This window comes from Alligator sinensis, unplaced genomic scaffold (genome assembly GCF_000455745.1).
Source record: "Alligator sinensis unplaced genomic scaffold, ASM45574v1 scaffold313_1, whole genome shotgun sequence".
Classification (NCBI taxonomy): Eukaryota; Metazoa; Chordata; order Crocodylia; family Alligatoridae; genus Alligator; species Alligator sinensis.
Window position 1 is genome coordinate 1,161,695 of NW_005841939.1, and position 24,233 is coordinate 1,185,927.

At 40.4% G+C, this 24,233-nt stretch overlaps 1 protein-coding gene across 2 annotated transcripts in view; it reads right to left on the minus strand.

The window, feature by feature from the left end:
• HACE1 (HECT domain and ankyrin repeat containing E3 ubiquitin protein ligase 1) overlaps positions 1–22,149 on the minus strand; it is an 83,071-nt gene extending 60,922 nt beyond the window's left edge. For both annotated transcript variants that reach the window (XM_025199239.1, XM_006019801.3), the window contains exons 1-8: positions 21,951–22,149; positions 17,770–17,824; positions 15,484–15,573; positions 11,759–11,863; positions 6,347–6,422; positions 5,345–5,476; positions 3,756–3,838; positions 619–715 (exon numbers count right to left, since the gene is read on the minus strand). In XM_025199239.1, the coding sequence (XP_025055024.1) occupies positions 619–715; positions 3,756–3,838; positions 5,345–5,476; positions 6,347–6,422; positions 11,759–11,863; positions 15,484–15,573; positions 17,770–17,824; positions 21,951–22,026 (714 nt within the window). In that variant the 5' untranslated portion in view covers positions 22,027–22,149. The remainder of the gene's footprint in view (positions 1–618; positions 716–3,755; positions 3,839–5,344; positions 5,477–6,346; positions 6,423–11,758; positions 11,864–15,483; positions 15,574–17,769; positions 17,825–21,950) is intronic.
• Between the last annotated feature and the right edge of the window lie 2,084 nt (positions 22,150–24,233).

Sequence of the window (24,233 nt, forward strand, 5' to 3'; positions counted from 1 at the left end):
TGAAAACATTCCGTCAGGGAAAGCACATTAGTCTAAAGTAACGGGGAAAAATGAATTACTCTTATCTAGAGGCCCTTACATCTTTACTGTTTTAGCAGTTTCACACAAATGCCTGAGAGAATTTGTTATAACTAGACAATGTAAGTCATTGTATGACTAAATGTGGCCTTCGAAAGGGCACTTAAGGTCTTGGAAAAAACAGAGCAACCATAATCTTTCAAACAGTTATTTTGTTTTAGAAGAAGCTTCAAACTGGTAGGCATTCACATTAAGAAGAACGCCTTGGCTGCTATCCATTGTTGTAATTATGGCGGGGAAGGGAGCAGAAATTGTTATTCTAAATACATACTAAACAAAAATAGGGAAAGCTGTGCTAAAATGAACTACCTCAAGAAATAAAACCCATGTGGATGGACTTATATTTAAAAGGACAGGAAACTAGAGGAATAAAAAAAAAAAAAAAAACGGTTTCCTTGAACGCCCTATAAAAGTAGTTCACAGTTCTCTCACTCTTAGAAATAAGGTCATAGTTTTCAAATAGTAAAAGCAATCAAAGACAATACAATTCATTTCAAATCATTGTAGGCTATTTTAATTTAACATAAATAAAATGTATACCTGGACACAGAGATCCAGTGGGGTAACTCCATTTTTGTCTGGTAAATATTTGGCTCCTCTCATCAAAAGGATTTGTGCTGTGTCTCTCTGACCATGGCTGTACAGAGCATAGAGGGGGGAAAAAAAAAAAAAAACTTTACAAACATTTAGTTCATGAGAGTTACAACAGTTTAGATGAAACAGCTAATCAGCAGAACGGTAGGTATTCTTCCCAAACTGATTCCAACAGCAAGATCCCATAAAAATCTTTAAAGAGGAAGAAAGGCTAGAAGAGAGCTCCATTTCTTGTTCTTTTGACACTACTAAGAATCTGCATTCCGAGCCTATTGGAATAAGCTTGAAATAACAAGAGGTGAACTAAAATGACAGGCCTAGAGCAGTGTTTCCCAACCAGTGTGCTGTCAGGCACATCCAGGTGTGCCACAGCATTTTGGGCTGAAGCCACGCCCCCTGCCTGGCTGGAGCCAAGCCCCTGCCTGCTGCTGCTCTGGGCGCACACAGACAGAGAGACAGGGAGCATTGCTCCAGCCAGGCAGGGGGTGTGCCTCCAGCCCAAAACGCCATATGGCTGGCCGTGTAAAATAGTTTCCAAGAAATACTGAGCTTGGAAGTATAAATAGGATCTTCATAGTACTTCTTTAACAGACTACAGACATTCTTCCATGTAATTTTGAGTCTGTCTACCCAGCAAAGGAGGGTATGCTATGAAACTGGAAGCAGAGTAACATACTTTGCACTTACTGCAAGGAATTAGTGCAGAGTGATTAGTGCATTATAAATTCACACCATGGATTACTCCACAGTAACTTTCACAGGACAAAGATTATACTTGTTGAATGAGATATTATGGTTGCTTTCAGTGCCTAGGAGCTACCCCAATTACCTGTTATCATGCATTCTTACTTAATGTTCTAGCTATCCATAACTCATGTGGATGGGTTTACAATAGATTTAAAAGGATAAGGAAATAGAAATGGTCATTAATAAATGCATGTCATACACATTATTTCTGTATTACTGAGGTTGTGAAGATAAAAAAGAATTCTGTCATTCAGCATATTACTCTGGCAATATTTTTTTTGTACAGTAAGTTTTTCTGTTTTGTCTAATCTAGGATTTAAATGTGCAAAGTGGAAATCTTAGGGTCCCTAGGGCAGCAGTCAAGCTCTCCCCCAATCTAATTGTCAAATATAATTGCTTCATGCAATGTACAGTTAGCTATTTTAATGGGTCAACGCTAGCTGAAACAAAATGAAACCAAAAAGTGAAATTCCAATAATATGCCACAAATCCCAATAACCACTTAAGAAAACTAAATTTTTAAAAATAAAAAAGGCAAAAAATAGACAGGCATGCTTCTATGAAACATACAGTTTGAGGCCTATAGTCACTAGAATACATATACTGCTGTGGGGTGTATGTACACATATATACTCTAGTATTTTACAAATATTGCTTATCTGCACATACCATAACTTGCAAGACAGAAGAGATGAAATTTAGCTCTTGAAGGACTGACACAAAGGTTTCTGCACCACTTAAACAGCAATTTTATTTTCCCCTCTGTAAATGGAGCAGTCACACAGGGCAGGAGTTACTGGACAGCCCACTACCCAGATCCAATCCCCATGACACTAGGGCTGCTGCTACGACTCCAGCAATACAAAACATATGCTGCATTACCATGCTCTGATCCCACACAAAACCCCAGGTAATCTGATTTATGTACATTATATGAATTTCATTGAAATAATATATTTTTCTTAAGCCCTATAAGATTTTCATTGTTTATAGATTTATTTCATGGCTATCTTGGGAAGATGAACATTAATATAGAACTAGTTTCTAGAATTAACACCTGGGGTTCTCTCCTTGCCTTTCTGAGTCCCAAACAAGAACTATTCATTTCAAGAAATTACCATTCTGCCCCCTGTGCATTATTTTCTTTTCTAAAAACCTGCCTCCAGTCTGGAGCAAGCCACTTCTTCTAAAGGAAGTCCCAATACCAGTGCCTAAACTAAGTGTCAAGAGATGTTCAATTAACTAGTAGTTATCTATTGTTCTCTCCTTCTTCTCTCCTCAACTGTTGAGTCAGAGTATGTAAGCTCAAACAGACTTGGTCTCCTACAACACAGCCTTGTCAGGCCACCAGGTAAACCCATTCTCTCTTTGTTTACATTAACATTTTAATCACAGATGAACTGTTTAACCTGTAACCAAAACACTGGCATTATACTATTGTAAATGTTCTAACAAATAGCTGAAATGCTCTAATTAAAAACAAAGTTATTCATCATATGTGATTAATTTAGAAATAAAAGTAAACAATAAAGAAAACAGAATTGACTAAACAACAACATCATTTCATTCCAATAGGTCTTTAGGTCCTTCATGCACATCTTACATGATAGATTACTTAAAGCCAATCTACATTACATTTGCCAGCTACAGAAGTGCATGATTTAGTGCAAAATCATGTTTGACCACATTATATGCTAGCACCCCTCATAGTTATGGTTCACAAAACATTTCCATTTAACCTTTTTGCAAGAAAAATTAAAAGATTTTTTTAAAAAAGTAGAACAAAATTAGTGATATCAAAACTTGGAAAGAATATAACCTGCCTATATTCCTGGCAAACTATTACCTTCAGATGGTTTGAACATTTCTTTGTCCTTAATATTGGTTATGGAGAGCCGTATACGAAGAAAACTGAGCTCACAAACAGCTGGTTATATGATTACTTTAATAATCCAGTTTAAAACATTCATAGAACAAAAGATTAATTTAGTCAAATCTGGGCCAGTTTCATAGTTCTTGCTTTGACAAAAAAAAAGCCATAATTTAAGACATTTAATTAGTTTTCAATTCAACAGTTTTCAAGTTATGACTCGCATATTAATAGAAGCACAGGTACATATTAGTTTGCAGTATCAGACTTGTATATAGTATGCATTACTCAGACGGGGAAAAACCACATGCACACACCGATAATATCACATTCAAGAGAAAGATTAAATGCAAAGTAAGGTTTCATACTTCCCAACGTAAGTACTTTGCTATGCACTGGATTCTTGTAGTTTTGTATGCTTATAAATTATTTTTTGTTTAGCGTTTGGAAGTCAAATATGCCATACCTGCAAGCAAAATAGAGTGGAGTTGCTCCCGACACATTGGGTCTGTTAATATCTGCACCACTGTCTAGCAAACATTGTACCGTCTTTTGGGAAGAGAGAAAAAAAAAGTCAAATATGAAAGAAGTCAAAATGTCACTAAGCTTGAAACTGTTTAGTTTATCCATCTGTTTAGTCATGCAAAAGGATTTCATTTCCAGTAGTGAATCTCAAAAACAAAATTCCTAAGTACTTGGAAAATGACTGTAATTGTTATACCTCATAAAGCTTTCACATGCTCAATTTCTCAAGAGTTAGTGTTTTAATACAAAGGCCTTTTATAGGACATTAGTCATTTGGTAAGACCCCTGAAATCAGATCCTAGATAAGCTTATACCAAAGTTAAAGCTGTACATATTTGTCAGTAACTTGAGGTTAACACATTCTGAAGTTTTAATTACATTTTCATTCTTAATGTGTTCTTTTGTGTATACGTAAAGTGAAAAGCTACTGGTTTCAAGGGACATGAGCTTTCAAAGGCAACAATCTATGTTGTCAGACAATCTATTTTGTCGGGCCTTAGCATCAGATGAAGTTGGTTGTTGCCTAGGAAAGCTCATGCTTCTCTGAATCAGCTAGTCTCTAATGTGCCACCCTGCCTTACCTTCTGCCAAATTCAAACTAACATAGCTAACAACCTCTCTGAATATTTAACATTAAAAAAAAAGAGAACTAGCATCCCACACTACTTTATCCCATTCATCTGAGGTTGCTGGGACTATAATAATCAGTCACAGGGCTTGTTGCTATCTTGAAACCTGTTTCTTGCATCTTCAGAATCCTTCTTGATGGTTCATTCTTTACCACCAGTAGAATGGACTTGTACAAGCAGACTGTACATGAGATACCATTTCATATTCAAAGTGGTCACTATAAAACTCTAAATGAATCTCATAAATCTATCCGAATACAATTCAAACAAATAATCTATAATTGTTCATATTTATTCCAAAGCAGCATGCTTAGTCCTTATGCAAGATCAGTTTCAAAGACTGTACACACACACGAATATCTGATAAGAAGCAATCATGCTTCTAGGCTTCCTAATTTAAGTAACTATGTTGTGCACTGGCACAGTCCACAGCTTCATTTGATTTTTTGAATTATTAAGAATTTATCAATTTAGATTTTATTTCAAACACATCCTAATAAGAAAATAATGTAAAAGTTATAAATGTGAATCCAAACACATTATAACGAGTAATGGATGAAAAAACATTAAACATGACATCAAAACCTGCAATCAACTATGTAATAACAATACACATTAATCAACTACAGAAACAGCTGCAGGGCATATATTAAATCATTTAAACCCCTCCAGAAAACTGCAAGATCAATCATCCCCACAGGAATAAACCACTTATTCCCATACAAGTATATCCAGTTGAGATCATTTACTAAGATAAATGATAGATTCTTAGCATTCCTAACCTTTGTAAAAGTGCATGACTAGCCTGAACTGTTTTTTGGAAGGGTAAGTTTTCTGAAACACTAAAGAGTTTTGCCAACTTTTTAATTACAATAAATTCAAATTATTTTTAAGAACTTACAGTCTTGTGGCCATTTTGGCATGCCACGTGAAGTGCTGTCTGTCCCATGGCATCTTCAACATCTACGTTACTGACATGTTGTACAAGATCATGAAGCAATTCTGTTCTCCCATTGACAGCAAGCCAGTGAATCTAAATAAAAGACATACAATTACATATACCATCACAATGACTATGAAAAATATTAGTATTTCATAAACAAATATAAAAGCCTGATGCTCTACTAACAACATTTTTATGAGCAGAAGCACAAAACTGGACTTTTAAGTGCACATTTAGACAACTAGATAACATGGCCTGATATTCAAAGACACTGGGTGCAGAACAACTCCCTCTGATCTCTGGTAGATGGGTTAAGAAAAACACCCTCCACCTCTTTGTATCTGCCAAAAAACACAATAAGTAGATTGCCTGAATACCTTAGTGATAGGAACAGCAACCAGGGGACAGACAAGTAAAAAAGGATTTGGTGCTCCAACAAATGTACAAGAAGAATGGGATTATTATAGGAAGAACCCTATCTCGCTCAGCTCTGGCCAATATAGATATTAGTCACAAATATACTATCATTTAATACCACAAATGTACCCTCACTGATTTGAGGTCAATGCAGTTTGATAGAACTATGCAGACCATAGGGAAGTAAAGCAATAGGGAGGTAAATCAAAATCCTACTTCAAAACATGAAAATCTGTCAGACTGTCCTAGCAAATCAAAGAAGTCACTTTGAGAATGGAAAGCTGAGTTTTTGAAACAATGTGTTATTTGAATTACAGATTTTACTGCTTTAAAAAAATAGAAATTGGTTTTGTCACTGAAATGAAATTTTTCTTTTTTTTTTTTTTCTTTTTTTTTTTTTAAATAAACTTCAAACTACGATAGTTTTGCCAATGGCAGGCTGGCCAAGTACTCTGTAGGCAAAACTGACTGTCACTTCTACTAAATTCAGCATATCATTAAATTATTCATTTCAAGAGCAGCACTGAAATTTATAGCACTTACTGCAGTCAGACCTTCATTATTACAAATGTTGACATCTGCACTGTATTCTAACAGCTTGCTCATACATTTCTTCTGACTGTAAAGGGAAGAACATATTAAATTCCAGCCATGCAAAATGAGAAAGGACCTGCAAATAGCTTGCTCTAGCCACTTGTACAGGGTATTTAATAACATGCATAAACTACAGCAAGTAAACTTGATTCATTTCAAAGTAACCCTGATATATTTTTTAAAAAGCAAATGGTAACCAACAGCATAGAAAACTTATACAGCTTAGAGGTTTATCTTAGGGCACAGAGAGGGAAAATGATGGGTTGTACAGACAGGTTTCTGTGTTACAGGTATCACAGTACTTAAGTGTCTTAGTCTTATATATAGTCCATGCTGTCATGTTAACTATATCTAAGAGAACTGGCCAGCCCTTCAGTTGATGTAAACTGATAAAGCTCCATTGGTTTCAATAGATGTATATCAGCTTACACCACTGACCCGTTGTTTAAAATACCACTTACTTTCGCAATCACATAACTATATGGCAAACAAAGCAATTACTTTAATAGAAAAGTACTAGAAAAAGTTTTTAAAGACTCTTTAAGTAATTTTTAATACTGTAAGGATTTTCCTGTTCATAAAAAAGGATAAATCACACTTCTTTTCCATTTAGCTTGTTTGTCCAGTGTCTCCTGTTTCCTGTCATGTGAAACAGCAAACAATCCTAGAGGCAATTAAGTAACCTTTACCTCTTCCCCAGTACTTTTCACAGACTTCTATCCTTGATAACACCACAAAAACCAAGAAAAGCCAGCGTTATGACCAGTTCTCTTTCCTTGCATACAATGCTGCCAAACCTTGCCAAAAAAGGAACACAGCTTACCAAAGAACAGCTTTGCTGAAGTTCACACAAGGCGGGAGTGGGGAGACACCAATGTTTTTAAATGTAGCAACTTGGTAAAACTAAAATGGACACTTTTTATTGATGTAGTTAAAATGACCAAACCGGGAGTTTGAGTTTACTCAGATTTCATAGATTTAGGGTCGGAAGGGACCTAAGTAGACCTTCTAGTCCGACCCCCTCCCCTGGGCAGGAGAGAAAACTGGGCTCAAATGACCCCAGCCAGGTAAATGTCAAGCCGCCTCTTAAAGACCCCCAGGGTAGGAGCCATGACCACTTCCCTTGGAAGTTGGTTCCAGATCCTAGCCGCCCGTAGTAGTGCCTCCTGATGTCTAGTCTAAACCTATTCTCTAGCAACTTATGGGTGTTATTCCTTGTTACTCCAGGAGGCACTCGGGGGAACAAGGTCTCTCCCAAACCCTGATGGTCCCCGCCTAGTAAGTGGAGAGGCCTCGCAGGGCAGACCCTACGAGGCCTCTCCTTGTAGGGTCTGCCCTACTGTCCCCGGATCACACGAGTGGCCCTCCTTTAGACCCTCTCAATGCTGTCCACATCCCTCCTGAAGAGCAGCACCCAGACCTAGATGCAGTACTCCAGCTGCGGCCTGACCAGTGTCGCATAGAGAGGGAGGATCACCTCCTTGGCCCTGCTCGTGATGCATCTGTGGATGCAGGACAAGGTACGGTTAGCCCTACTGACCGTGTTCTCGCATTGTCCACCCATGTTCATCTTGGAGTCAATAATGACTCCAAAATCTCCTTCTGCCACCATGCTCTTGAGAAGGGAGTTCCCTAGCCTATAGGTATGCTGCTGGTTCCTACTGCCCAAGTACAGCACCCTGCACTTGTCAGTATTGAATCCCATCCTATTTTCATTTGTCCACCCCTGTAACCTGTCCAGGTTCTGCTATAATCTGTCCTTCCCTTCTAGCGTGCCCACCTCACCCCAAATCTTGGTGTCGTCTGCGAATTTAAACAGGCTGCTCTTCACCCTATCATCCAAGTCGCTAATAAAGAAATTGAACAGTGCAGGCTCAAGGACCAAGCCCTGGGGGACCCCACTGCCCACTTCCCTCCAGGTCAAAAATGACCCGTCCACCACCACCCTCTGAGTATGACCCCTCAGCCAATTTGCAATCCATCCGATTGTGTAGGCATCAATGCCACAGTCACCTAGCTTTTTAATGAGAATGGGGTGGGAGACAGTGTCAAAGGCTTCCTGAAGTCCAGAAAGACTACATGCACCGCAACATCTGCGTCCAGTGATTTTGTGACCTGATCATAGAAGGCAATCAGTTTGGTCTGACAGGACCTGCCCCTAATGAAACCATGCTGGTTGTCCTTGAGCATCACCCCTGCAGCTGGCCCATCGCAGATATGGTCCTTGATAATCTTCTCAAAGAGCCTCCCCAGGATTGAAGTAAGACTAACGGGACTATAGTTGCCCGGGTCCTCCCTCTTCCCTTTTTTTAAAGATGGGGGACCACATTGGCCCTCTTCCAGTTCTCCGGCACCTGGCCAGAGCACCACAAGTGCTCGTAAAGCCGTGCCAGGGCCCCATGATAACCCCTGCCAATTCCCTCAACACCCTGGGGTGTTAAGGGAGATTTAAGCTACTTCCTCTTTCATCAGAAACTGAAACAAGCCAAACCACCTGAAATTCAAGAGTTTTCTTGTGCCTTCCTTCAATTCCTCCAGCACACACAGAAGTGCAGACATGTTCCCTCACAAGTCACTGGGAAAGGATGAGAATAGCTCAATTTGCTGCTGCATAAGACCCCTTGTATATTTCCCCAGAGACATGCAATGCAAGCAGGTGACTGCAGCATGGCTCTGCACATTTGATAGGTTAATTCATGTGTTTAATTTAATGTCAACTCACCTGGGGAAGCTAAACTGCCAATTTAAACATACTGCTAACTGGACATTTAAATTTCCATTTGACAATACTTATGGTCCCTCAAGTGACAATGCCACTGTATTTTTAACTAGGAAAACCTAGGGGTAATAAAAATTTAGGACCTCCTTTTTTCTCCTTTTCCAGTAAAGAATTTCATCAGTGTTAACTGGAACTAGAGATTGACACCTTTCAAGACCCCCAGCACTTGAAAGCTTTTTGGTAATGTACTCACTGCTATGATTTATATAAGGAGTAGCATCCAAGATGTAATACACAGAATAGACACCAGGGTGGGTGGATAAAAACCAATTATTTTTAAAAATATATAAAAATGGATTTTTTTGTAATTACATAAAAAATACGATAAAAATATTTTTTAGTCTTTAAGATGCTTAAAAAAAAATAAACTTTATATATAGATGGTTTTAATTTAAAATACACTAAAGCTCAAAGATATCAAGGAACAGAGATTATAACTTCTAGTTATATACTATTTGAGACACTATATTCATGTAAGCTTTTTAAAAGTTTTATAAATAGGTCACAACAGGCCATGGAATATATTAGGGGCCCAAATTGCTGGGGTTCCTAGAGGCTCCTCTATAGATTAGTAAAGATTAAAGAAAACCACTCTACCCAATGGGACTCAGTGCTCAGTTTAGAAGATCCCATTAAGCATCTCTGTGATGCAAATCCACGGTTTGAGAACTGAAAGGAAGCATCTCCAGAGATATCATAGGCAGATAAAGTTCTTTGGCGTAACTGTGATATCTTTTATTAGACCAACTAAATAGTTTGAAAATGTGTTCTTTGCAAGCTTTTGGGCACAAACACCCTTCTTCAGGCATAGGGAGAGTCTGTTGTCTCCAGAGATAACATCCTTGTTAACAGCAGTATAAGGAGATGAGAGATAATAGACCGGATTACCCACCCATCAGCCCTATTGTCTCTCTGCAAGTTTGTGTACACACAGTCAAGCCTCTACCTGTCTGTAAAGGTGCAAAGTTTCAAGAAGTTGAATGAATAAAAGATACCAAACAACAAGAATGCACTTTTTGTAGAAAACAATGATTAAATCAAAGCTTCCTGACCAGCGAGTTAAAATGTTATTTAAACCATGATTTAATCGATTTGATTTAAATCAAATCCACCCTGATAGGGACATGGACAATCCACTTCCTGAACAACTTACAGCATACAAAAACAAAAGAGGGATGGGGACAGGACTGATGACAGAAGAGAAGTCAGGCACATCAGATAATTTCACGGGAATTTTAGTAATAGTGTCATTATTAACAACCATAACACATTTTAAAATAGAACCCAACTCTAGGATTGCTGCTAATATTACAGCTATGTTTAAAGACAACCTGAAAAGTCACATTCCATTATGAAAATAATACAGTTATTACAACAGACCCCTCCAGATTTCTTTCTGTTCATGTTATGTATATTTAGTCTCACTTCTCTGCTGATCAACTGTAATATGCACTTGCATATTACTAACAGCCACCGTTTTAGGGCAATTATGCTCAAATCAGGACACAGTACCATGGGGTCCTATGATATCCTTTTATGGATGCAAAGGGGTGCTGCGCAATATTACCACTCTTGGATGAGCAAACACCTATATGATTCACAAAATACTGAAAGCTGTCAAAGAGGAATCCCTGGTATCAAAAACATTCTGACCTGTGGTAGTCTGAGTTCTGTTCAACAGAAAAATTACTCTATTATTTCACCAGGGTAAAAAAAAAAAAAAAAAATATGAGTGAAAGCTAAGAGCTGGCATGTTCCAAGGGATGCCCTGAATCCAAAAAGGTTGAGAACAACCGAGAGACTTCATGCATATTTTTCCTTTTGCAATTATAGAAGAAATCTATCAGTCACGAGAGCCATAAAAAGGTGACATAGAAGAGGCACCAAGGCAGCATGTATAGAGAGGGCAAACAGATCAAGTGGAAAGGTATAAGTCAACATTCTAGAGCTCTACTGCTCCCAAGCAGGCCAAATATACACGTTCAGCCATTAACAGAATTACCAGAGAAGTCCAATACCAGATATTAAGAGCAGCAGCAAGCCTAAGCCTTGTTTTATACTGTTAATGCACACTCACATGCGCGCACACACACACACGTGTAATATTAGTCTTTCTTGCCCTGAAGACAATTCCTATGGAGAACACAGTTAACTTAGTAGCAATCTCAAATGTGAAACCACTTCAACTTCCTTTTCCAGATCCTGAATAAGCCAATTCACACTTTACTCCTTCAGTTCATTAACCTGGTTTATTAAGAGCATCACAAACTATTACAGTAGTGAACACCTGTGATTCTTTGCAAGACCTGTTAACAATTTCTTCAACTGTTAAACTGGTAATTAGAAAAAAGTGCTTAAATGGTTATAGCAATTCACACATATTACTTATATTTACATATCAATTAATATTTAATGTTATCTTCTTTCAAATACAAATTTACACACACAAGCTCAAGGTAAATACACTTTCTATGGTTTTGCTTTCAAAATTGAAAAGCAAAAAAAACAATTTAACTTGCATGAAAAAAGAATAGTATTAACTAGGTCTGTGATGCCTTTCAGAAGGTAATTATTTTCCTTACCCATTTCTTGCAGCTAAATGAAGTGGTGTGCATCCAGAGATATCTTGATAGTTGGGATTTGCCCCTTTCTTTAACAACAGAACTAGACATTCAACTGACCCACAGCTGATAAGAGATAGAGAAAAGAAAGACAGAAAGAAAAAAAAGTTATATACATATACATACAATACACGCACAAAAATCTCAATCAAATGAATTTACAGCGAGTCATAGCAAGCGGACAAGAGGCTTAAAAGCCAAACTAGCCCTAATACACATTTGCATCCAACTTCACTCATTTCCATAAATTAAAGCCAGCACAAAATGCAGACTGTATATCTTTTTTTCCCCTTGATTTAAAACAAAGAAAGAAAAAGACACTGCACTGAAGTGTTTTGATTAAATTTACAGAAGAAAACTTACTAAGCTTAATGTAACTGTTGGGGCCTTTCAAATGCAAGTACCATATTTACTCAGCTACAAGATTAGGTTCCCCCCCCCCCCCCCATTGTCATGGGTGGGGGGGAAAGCCCCTCATCTTGTAACTGCATACAAGGAAATTCTGCTAAATACACTGTCTATGATTACACTGCTGTCAAAAGCAGTATGTGCTCAGCAATAGAAACCAACTATGAAGTTGATGAAATGCAGCCAACACAGAGCATGACTGTAAAACACTTGGCCCACATTGGTTCTTAATTGAAACTTTCTTTTTTTTTTTTTTATTTTAAAAGAAAATGTTTCTTGTCCCATGTCAAATTAACCAGATCAGATCTAAATCCATTTGAATCATCCAAGAACCATATCTAGCCCTGCTACCAGCAAGTATCTTCCACCCCAGCCTGGGGCTTCAGATACTTCCAAATCCTTTGGCAGGCATCCTACGTGCAGGCCCAAGCCTGGAGACTTGGGGTTCGGCTGCCCCCAAGTTTCACTTGCCCTCAGCCATATGGCCACAAAAACAAGCTAGGGAAGAACTGAACCTACCACAAGAATAGACTAGCATAGCCCATCTGAATAAGACATATGATACTGCCCTCTAAGCACAGCTGCCCTCAGTGCCAACTCATTTTCAAATCCTGGTGAGCCACAACACTGCATATATTTTTACTTCCTCTTTGTTTCCACAGCTGGGCTGTACCTTTCTTTCACTTTTCCAATGATTCCTGTTTTTTCACCAGTCTTAAATGCTAACAGGGCCCCAAACAGTTCACCCTGAATCCCTCTGTTGCCCCTCCTCTCAACCAAACACACATGATTAGTTGTGGCCCCACCCTCCATGAGGTAAAGCTGAACCAGGATGCCCTGAGCTTTATCTGCATATATATTTTGGACAATGCCAGGACTTGTGACAAGAACACCCAGTTCCAGTCATGAGCGGGGGCTAATTAACACAGGGATTCTTTGGGGTGGGGGTGTAATCTGGAGTTCATGCACGTACCAAGCAGTGCTGACCCATGGGGTCACCATGGCTTGAAATGCTGTCGACTCTGCTGGGGCCCAGCCCAATACACTATGCAATAAATCACGAGTCTTTGGCTTTGGATTAATATTGTTTGGCGTTTATGCTACATATAAGTAAATCAGAAGTATGTTTAGGTGATAGAACGTGCATCAGTTTTTGGGTTTTTTAAGGTAATATCAGTTATGGATAAAATAAGTGCAGGGATACTATGTGCATCAAATTGCTACAGCCGTGTTTAATTTCAAGGTTATTGTTTACAAATGTGCGCCTCATTTCTGTGCTCAGGGGCAGCAGGGTCTGACAGTAAGGAGAGGGGGAAGGGGCTGTCAAGGGAAAAAGCTGGGGGTAAACAGAGAGCAAGGGGCTATCTGACCCCTGCAGATTTATTTTCTCTGCTATAGCAGTGAAGGGGGACAAATTCAATACCTCCAGTAATTAGATTTAATACCTGGAAAGTTATAACAAATGTATAAATTTTCATATATAGACTCTCATTATGGGGAGGTCATCTCATAATCAAAGTCATCTTCTACTTAAGTAAATACAATAGTTTTAGATAAGTACAGAGAAGTATCAAACTGCTTAATTTGCTCTTCCTTGACATTATGCTTATTTTTCCCCCATCCAACTTGCCCTTTCACAGCACCAGACTAGGCAGCAGACATCTAAAAAATTTTTATTATAATATTATTTTTATAAAAAGTTTAAGAGGTTTCGTTTTCCCAAGAAGGGTAAGCACATGAAATTAAGCAAGGCCAAAAAGAGGAACAGTTACACGACTCATCCAAATACTTGACTTTACTACTAGTTTTGTTAGCATATAACACACAGTCCTCAAATTAGCCAGTGCTATCTGAAAGCTCTCCGGAATTGTAACTGCCATCAAGAAAATTCTAAACAGAACAGGAAGGAGTAAACACTGAATAAGTTTCTGGTTTCCATTTTCTCTCTCTCATCTAATATTATTAAAGGAATAGTCCATTTATCCACAACACTAAATATATTCCTGAATTCAGTAACATTCAGTTACCGTTTAATACTTTAGTAATGGGTTTGTCTGATTATTTGTTGACAACAGTTAAGGTAGTTAGGAGGAAAAAAAATATTAGAGATCTATCCCAGGTAAGGCAAGGAAAATCACTTTTCCAGGTACGGAATACAAAATACATTAAAAAACAAATTCTATTTTACACAATTAAACTAAATTATTTACTTTCATCAATAAGTTATACAAGATTCTGAGAAATGTGTCAACACAGCTTCTGAAAGCTATTTATACTTTCTCTTACAAGACAAGCTTTATAAAAAAAACAACATATTCTGAAAAATTCAATTTTCAATGATTAAATACAATTTTACTGAAAAGATTTGCTTCTGAATATTCTATTTTCATAGTGCTCAAATGGCTCCTGTTACAGAAGTTAGCCAAGTATAAGTCTCCTCCAAGCTCTAGATTTAGGCTTTTTTTGAGAGTCTAAAAGTAGTCACTATCTTGGAATTATTCATAAAGCAAATTAAAAAGAATGTTTATCCATTTAAGGTTTAATTTTCTGTAAGGCAATTCCAACAACTTTCTCTCCTACTAAATATGTTAGTAAGCTTGTTTCTCAAAATGGAGATTTACCTGAGGAGAAATAAACAGAAATATGCATCTATTAACATATTTCTTAGATTGACTATTAGAAAAACATGTCAAATGATTCATTTAGTATATACAGGCAGGCACTTCAGCCTGGATATAAAAAGTTCAGATTATTAAAAATAATCAGTACCCAACCTCAATGTTTTCCCTGCCCAATTAAGAGCTGACAAGGGGAGCACCTCTCCCTACCATGACAAAAAACAAATATTTGAATGTTTCCCACACACTTTATATTATGACAATTAGACAAAATGGCTGTGAGAACTACCAAAATAAGCAGAGCTTCAAATACTTTGGAACAAACTTTGACAGCTAGTAGTGATTAAGATAATGTCTGTCTAGGCAGCTAACTGCATACCCAACATTCCCATTTCTGAGAAAGTACAAAGCAATAAACAGCAGCCAACATTTTCTTTCATTAAGATATGGAAGACAGACACTACACTAAAATTGTGCATTTAGTCTGGCCAGTTCTATGTTACAATCAACTTTAATTATACCAGTAAACTATTTAAGAAAACTTTAGAAGAAACACATAATAGTAAAATACATTGAAACTAAGGAAAGATAAGTCTAGAAAACAGGTGTATTTTTTTTCCAATGTCATCTCTTAGACACAAACACCACATTAAATCTTACTTTGCTGCAATATGAAGCAAGCTCCTCTTCACCCTTCCAAAAGCATAATTAACATCAAATTTTGAATTTGACAGTAGCTCTGAAACAGACCTTAAACAGAAATGAGGAAAGAAAGTCAAAAAAGAAGGTTGTCAACTTTCACACACATTACAATACAGGCTATTTTGTGATCAGGTATATATCTATTTTATCATCATCAAAAAGACCACTCTTTTTCCCTTACTGGTTATAAGAGGCAGGATTCCACAGCTCCTAGGATGCCTGCCTTGCTCTTCCACTTCTGAGTTCAATACGGCATGGACAAGTATACCATACTGTGTGGTTGTTTTGTACATATGTAACTGAGGAGAATGAGGAAATGCTTTGGATATCTTGTCCTTACTGCAGACTAAGGCCACCATTATAATGGCTTTCTTTAGACAACTGCAAGTTTCATCTAAACCAATTCCTCCTTTTCTCACACTTCTATTCATATATCTGGCAAATTTCTTAAACATATGCCAAATTTAGGTAACAGAGCACTAATGTAACAAAATTAGGAAGGAATATTATTCTGAATTGCAATTTTAATGCAAGACATCTGAAGCATGAATAATATGTGAAACTTTACTAGGATCCTACAGTCCTTGACAGATCATGGAATTAATTGAGATACAACTGTTCAAACTGAGTTTCATATATAATATCAGACAAAAAAAAAAAAAAGATATTGTACAGAAGGATGCACATCTATTCAAGTAACAAATCGAAAAATTTGAACACGGTAAGAAGATGCTTCTTAGTTGCCTTCAAAACTCAACAGGGACGGAGGAGAGGCATGAAACTGGTCATGTGTATCCGTCATATCAATCCCAAAGCATCATAATGAACAGCTCTGCTTTCTCACCAACAGCCGTCATATACAGCAGGGGTGTCAAACTCATCTAACCTATGAAGGACTCGCTGGGGGCTGGATGAATAGCAGAGTCACTTTCCAGCCTGGACACAAGAGTGTGGAGTCATGTCATCCAGCCTGTGGGGCTGGAAATTTGGTAATAAGGCAAGTGGCAGTAGTAGTAATTGGTGTGGGCCACTGTTCATCCTGCCACCAAATTCTCAGCCCTATGGGCCAGATGACATGGTTCCACGGTCCAAATATGGCCTGCAGGCCACATTATTAACACTCCTGATCTACAGAATCCTAAAGCATCAATCTTGTTGCCCAACTCTTAGCCTACATGCACTAGGGGAGACTGTTCAAGCACCTATTTCAGGGGTAGGAAAAACATGGCCCGCCAGGACCATCTGGCCCACGGGGCCCCTAAAAATTTAGAAAATTAATATTAATCTGCCCCTGGTTGCTTGTCATGAGGCACTCAATGGCTTGCCAAAACTCAGTAAGCGATCCTCCGCCCAAACTAATTGCCCACCCCTGACCTATTCCATCTCTCATATTTATTTATACATATATATTTATATATAGTATTGTCATTTGTGCTGGGCAGAATAAATGGCATGGTTTCTCTCTCTCTCATATATATCTATCTATACATAGCATTGTCTCTCTCTCAACAGAGGCAGAATGCCATGCCATTACTCTGCCAAGCACAAATGGCATACTAGCCCCCTTTCCCTCAGCAGATTCTGGTCTTATGTATGTACATAGACCACACATAAGCCTGAATTCTATAAGGCTACTTGGATATACTAAGACGGGCCAGCCCACGGAAACAGTGCCATCCTAAAACAGACTCTGTGACCCTGCATGGTAGCAACAGAACCTCTGACAGATAACTACACCCTACAAGACACACTGCTGCCTATATCCTTAAACACAGAAAGTTATAGAATGTGCTACGTGGAGTGTTTGCAGTACTAATTTAACACTTTAATGTTTATACAACATATTAGTGATTGCAACCTTACATGTAAGGAAATTTAAGAAGTACCTTCTCAGTGGCATACCGTGGGTCTCCAGTGCCCAGAGGCCCATGCCTAAATTTGTGCCCCTGGGAATGAGCCGAGCACAGTGCAGTGCCCCCTCTCCCACCCCACCCCACTTCCACGGGGCAATTAAGATCACGGCACACCAGACACCAGGGGAGGGGTGGTGGCCAGAATTACGGCCAGAACAGGTCAAAAATGTAGAGCCCGCCGGGCAGGTGGGTGGAGCATACATCAAATGCAGGAAGCGTCGTGACCTCTCTGGCTGGCACCCCCCCCACCTAGGCTGGCGCCTAGGGGCCATGGCCCCCTCCCCTCCATCAGTACACCACTGTACCTTACACAGACTTGCAGAAGGCTCACCTGTGCTGGTCAGCCATAACCATTGGCATTAAGGTGTAGACAGCAGTTTCGTTATCTGTGTAGAAATTAAAATGAGCTAGTCACTATAAAAGCTTCTTCATGCATTAAGTTTATCCATCAGTAAGTACCCGATTTTTAAAGTTTCTACGATAGAAAAAAACCACGCAAATTATCTAATTCAGGGATGTCAAACACTTTGTACCCCAGGCTGGATCTGAGCCACAGAGGTCCTTTTGGGACAGATTTAGGCCAGGGCACGCATCAGGAGCAGCTCTGGCTCCACATACCCAGAACTGGAGCTAAAGCTGCTGTGGCTGCCGCATGCATCATTGTGCCATGGCACCTCTAGCTCCAGCACAGGACACACGACACACAGCAACAGCAGCAGTGGCTCCAGCACAGGGTGGCAACAGACCAGCAACCAAAGACATGGGACTGCAGCACTGGCAAAGAGTGAAGCAGTTAGAGGGTGACCAGGGCTGTAACAGCCCTTCCTTGCCCTCCTCCTGCCAATCACCATGTACCTGGGAGTCCAAGTATCCCAGATTCTATACCAGGCCACACCCCCAATTTCTGGTGTCCCAGTAGTCTGGCAGGCCAAATATAGTGACTCCCCAGCCTGGATATGGCCTGCATACTTGATACTTCTGCTCTTATCTAAGAGTTTAAATTAAATTCAAGGGGGAAAGTTACTACTGTTAATGTGGAAGATATGTTTAAAGGGATACAGTCTAGCAATTGGGGGCTAATAGAAATAATGAATTTAAACTAGAATGGTGCAAAGGAGAGCCGCTTAAAATCAGTGGAATTTCATAGATTTCATAGACATCAGGGCTGGAAGGGACCTTGGAAGATCATCGAGTCCAGCCCCCTGCCCAAAGGGCAGGAAGTCAGCTGGGGTCATAGGATCCCAGCAAGATAAGCATCCAATAGAGAATAGAGAAGCAATCTTATGTGAGAACATTAAAAGTGCTTAGCTTGTTTGTTAACAAAGAAAAGGTGTCAAGGTAGAAAGTTTCTACCCATTAGAGGAGTGAGGCTGGGGAATGATCTTCCAAACATAGTCAGGGAGAAGAATCTGAGTTGCCTCAGGATGGATCCTGAGGAGTTTTGGAAGGGATAGTATGATAGGGTATCATCAGGATAGTAATCAATGTGATATATGGCTTCAAGTGTTTCATGTTTCCACATATGGGACATGTACTATTATCCTTGTATTGAGGGACTGCCACTGCATGCCAACGATATGGGATGTGTTAGGTACGAAGCATCAAACGCACCTGGGCCATGGAGCTCCTCCTGGGCCAGACTGGGCATAGGGCCGGGGGAGGGGGGGGCAGATGTCTGATGCCCTTAAAATTGAATAATCTCAGGCTCCAGAGCATCTGCTAGTAGCCTGTTAGGGGCCCAAATAATTCTTTCCCCTCCCCAAGGATAGTATTTGCCTTTGGGGGGTTGTTTTTCACCTCTCTAAAGTATTTGGTTGCACTGATATTCCTAAGAATATCGAGAGATCTCTCAGGTGCCTGACTGCAGATCTTCCTTATATGCTCAGAGTCTAACCAACTGCCAGATTTTACATAAGGGAGGAATATCATACAGACAGCGGCAATATATACTTATCATGTAAGACAGAGGAGACCATAAATCTAGACGTGGAGAAACACAGAGGGGAGGGGGAGAGGAAAGAGCAGAAGTGGCTGCTCTTCTTTTTTTTTTTTTTAATCCATCAATTTAATTTGGTTACTACAAGATATGAAGTAATCAGAATTAACACCTTCAGAACAAGTAGATGCTAATGTTTCTTATTCTGAATATTCTTGTGCAAGTGCACTGGCACTTCAACTAAAGCATAAAACAGATGCACTACACTCTTGGGCAAGCAATTACATAAAAGTTATGAATGGAAAAGAAAAAATATAAATCTAAATTGCATTACAACCATGCTGCTCATCAATCGTGCTTTTTACATAGTTTCATAATCCATTTTCTGCTTCTACGTGCACCAGAATTCTGTAACGCAATATCTTGCAAATATGAACAATTAATTAAAGCCATAAATAAACATCACTTTTAGAACTTTATAAAGTAGATGACTCAAAGTGGTTGCTTACAACACTAGTATGTGGAGGGGCGGGGGAATTAGAAGCATCTCATAGAGAGCAGTGAAGAATGACTTCGCTCAATTCAAAACTACAGTGAATCTTTAGCCACCAGCACATTCAAAACAAAATCAAAGCTTGCTGGTTTTCTACTGTTTCTTCTTTACAGCAAAGCTCAGAATGCACTGACTGATTTCTAACTTCTTGCATACCTTGAAGATGGAATAGAAAGGTTGAAAACAGAATTCAAAATCATGATACTAAACTAGAAGTATCAATTCAAGACAAGTTCCTATCATATTTTTGAAAAAAAATGAGTCTAGGACCATTTTCTAATTTAAAGCCAGACTAGCAAAATAAGAGTGTAAAGACCTGAAAAAAAGATTCTGTTTCTTGCTCTTCCCTCCTCGTAAGCAGAGAAGAAAAAAACTGGAGTATAAATTAAGTCTCCAAGACAAATTTTAAGCATCTTCACAACAGCTCCCTATAAAAGAACCCAGGAGTAACAAGCAGAAAAAAAAGGAGTGAGGAAAAAGCATGAAATGGACCAGTACCAGTGCTTTTCGGCAAGCATTTAAATTTAGCTCAACAGTTAACACTTACCTATACCCACAGTTCTTAATCCAGATTCCCAATATAGGCGGACATGCACACTGCCCCGTAATACACATGCAGCTACAGTTACATACATACACACATTGTATCTATCTTTATACCTATATCTATTAATTTGTGTGCATGTATCTCTATATAGGTATCTCTACACAGATATATTTGCCTGAAGAACTTGACAGGGACAGGAAAGAACATGAAACCATTCAGGCATATCCCTCGATTGCAAAGCATCATGATGGATGGCTCCTCTTCCTCACCAGCAGCTTCAATCTATGGGGTGCCAAACTCACCTGACCCATGCAGAGCAAAATGAATAGCAGAGCCACTTCATGAGTTGGTTAGCGTGGAGACATGGCATCTGGTAGATGATATGACTCATATACACATATCCATATAAAAGTGTGTGAGAGCACACACACAAGCTTTTGTGAACTCGAGTTCACTGCATCAGACGCATCTCATCAAATGAACTCCAGTGGAGAAGCGAGTTTGGGGGATGCACCCGATGAAGTGAATTTCAACCTCACCAAAGCCTATACTCTCTCTCTCTGGCCTTGTACAGACATTCATTTTCTCCTGGGAGAGTAACTGCTCTCTCAGGAGAAACCATAAGTGTACAGATGTTCAGGCTTTTTCTCCCAGGGTCAAAAAGGAAGAAAAATAACCTGGGCACAACCAGAGTTAAATCACTCCCGGGGGAGCTGCTCCTGGGACAGCAAACACCTGTCCATGCTGTGACTTCGGTCAGAGGAGAACAGTCCCCCAGCCTTTCCCCTTCTCCCTGCCCCCAGGAGAGTGTCACTTGCTGGACTCTGCTGCTCCAGAGCACTCCCCTTCACCAACCCCTCACTGCACTGCAGGGAAACCCATGCTGACTTCAGGCAGTCAGGGTCAGCCAATCAGGGCTGCCCTATGCACCACCACCATCTGTCACCAGCAAGACTAATGGAGCCTGCAGAGCACCCCCAAGAGGTGCACACCAGCTGCGCAGTCAGCTCCCCACTCCTTGCCACCGGCATGCCTGCACAGCGGCTCTGGGTACATTTCCCTACCCGGACAGCAACTCTGCACGTGCTTCCCTCTCTCCCATGTGTGAGGTTAGCTCACTATGGCCTCGGTCTCATTGAGTTACCCCACAAAGCTGCCTCTTTATTCTGCCTTCTTCCCTAACACGCCTACCAACCTCTCTTTAAAAAAAAAAAAAAAAAGTGGGGGGTGGGAAAGGGTAGGAAGGCACAAACATACAGTCCTTAGCGACCGAGTCCTGCCAGGCGGCTGGAAGACAGACATACAAATGGGTCCTGGGCTGAACTCGCCACTGGCACTGTGACTTCCCTGTATGATGTAAGCGTTTTGTATTACTGTGATTATTACCCTGCATTATTTCACCCCCGCACACGTGCAGGTGCCACCCGCCGGGCTGACCCGACGCGGAGACCCCCTCCCGGCGCCAGCGGCTCCTACCGTCGGGCAGCTCCACGGTGCGGGCGCGGCGCAGGGACCTGGTGAGCCGATTCAGCTGCTCCATGGCTCTCTCCATCCTCGGGGCGCTCGCCCCCGCGCCGCGGCCCCTCAGCCCATAGCGGCGGCGGCAGCGTGGACCCCCGCGCCCGGCCTCAGTCCACTGCCCCGCCCACGCCCATGCTGGAGGGCTTACGGCGCGCATGCGCCACCCGACGGGCATGCTAAGTAGAGCATGGCGCTGCCGCCAGCCCGCTTTGCCCTCAGTGTTGGGGGCGGGGCCTGATGAGTCTGGGTGTTGGGGGCGGGGGGTTCTGCTCCCCCTGGGGCTGTGCTGGGTGCAGGGGGTGGGGCTGGCTGATGGGTAGGCATCTCTCTGGGGCTGAAACCAGGCAGGGTAGATCCACTTTGTAGACCAAGTAGTCAGGGGGCTGGAGGCACTGTCTTGTATTCCATAAGGTTCTAGTGATAAGATTAGAATAATTTTTGGTTCAGCTGTCTACGCTTTTACATTGCTAGTCTGGCTATGAACTAGAAAATGGTCCTGGACTCAACTATAATAAGACCTTGTCTTAAATGGATACTTCTAACTCAGTATCATGATTTGAATTCTGTTAAAAGATACCCCCTTGAGCCCACTATTAAAAGACTATATTATATATTGTATAATATATAATATATTATTATATTATATATAATAGTATATTATATATTGACTATAATATATATTGTCTATATTATTAGACAAACTAGACAGCTGAAAAAAAAAATCTTGATTTGCAAGGTTTCGGGTACGCGTGGCCTTCCTGGGGCATAGGAGAGGGCAAAGGACTTTTCCAGCCAGGAGAAGTTATACTGCCCTCCAGCACTCATGTGCAATACGCATTTTTACTTCTATCTGGGAGAAATTTTACAATTTACAGTTTTTACAATTTCTCCAATGTCTGAGGAAGGGCGTGTGTGCCTGGAAGCTTGCAAATAAAATATTTTTTTCAAATGTCTAGTTGGTCTAATAAAAGATCTCACCTCCAGCACACTGACTGCTTGTACTTTTAGACCAACACAGCTATAACTTTTGCCCCGTCTAGGATAACTAATTCAAAGAGGCCTCAGCTTTCCTGAGCAGAAGGCTCCTGAGTTGGGCAGTTGGGTGACAGGACAGGAAGCACAGGGTGGACAGGACAAGGCAGCCAGCAAAGGGCCACAGGACAGGAGCCCTCCAGGTGCAGCAGGAGGAAGGGAAGATGTGGAGCCTCCCAGTCTGGTGTGTCCAGGCTTGACCTTCGGGGAGGGAACCACAGAATCAATAAACCAGTTTGACTTCTGAGGTTATTTCTTTTAATGAAACCCCAAATCTATATTCTTTCTCCCAACAGACTTCTTTTTCCTGACCTCATCCTTCTCTCTCCTCCCCCCCAGCCCCCAATTTCTTCCCTGTTTTCCATGGGAAAATATGAGGGAAGGGAAGCCAGGGAAACGAAAAAAAAGTACGGGGAACATGACAGTAGAGCACTAAAAGATTCATATAATAATAACCTTCCCTCAGACCTCACAGCTTGAGTACCGAAATCTCCAAACCAGAAAGATTCTGTGTTGAAATCTGTGGGATAAAACTACTTCAAATGTTGAATCTGTTTGCAAAATCTCCTGCCCGTTTTTTAAAGCAGATCTGGATAGCGGGCATCAGCATGCCGACCCAAGGATTTGAGTAGTGGCTGAATGGCAGCTCAGAGTTTGAGTTTTGTTCTAAGGAAATATGGGGATCTGTCAGCTTGGAAAGGTTTAAAATAGGTGTTTCTTTCAGCCTGCAGCATTCCCAGTGGGGCCAGGCATTCAAGGGGTGCCAGGCATCCAAGGGATGCAGTCAGGGCCCAACACCAAAATCCAGAGTATGGGGCCAAGGCTAGGGGTGGGAGGGCTGTGATTGCTGTATTAAGCCCTGAATTAAAACTCAACAATACCATCAAATCATTTCCATCAAGACTACAAGAAAAACTACAGACCTTGATCCCCACACTACCTAACCCAGGGACTTTTTACATGCTTCCTAAAATCCACAAACAAGGGAAACCTGGCAGACCCATCATATCCAACCATGGGACCCTAATTGAGGAAATATCAAGTTTCGTTGAATCAATCCTAAAACCGCTTGTCACCCAGAGAGCAAGTTTTGTACAAGACACTACAGACTTCCTACGGAAACTTAAAAACATAGACCACCTTCCCAGCAACACACTCCTAGCCACCATGGACGTTACCAGCCTATATACCAACATCCCACACCAG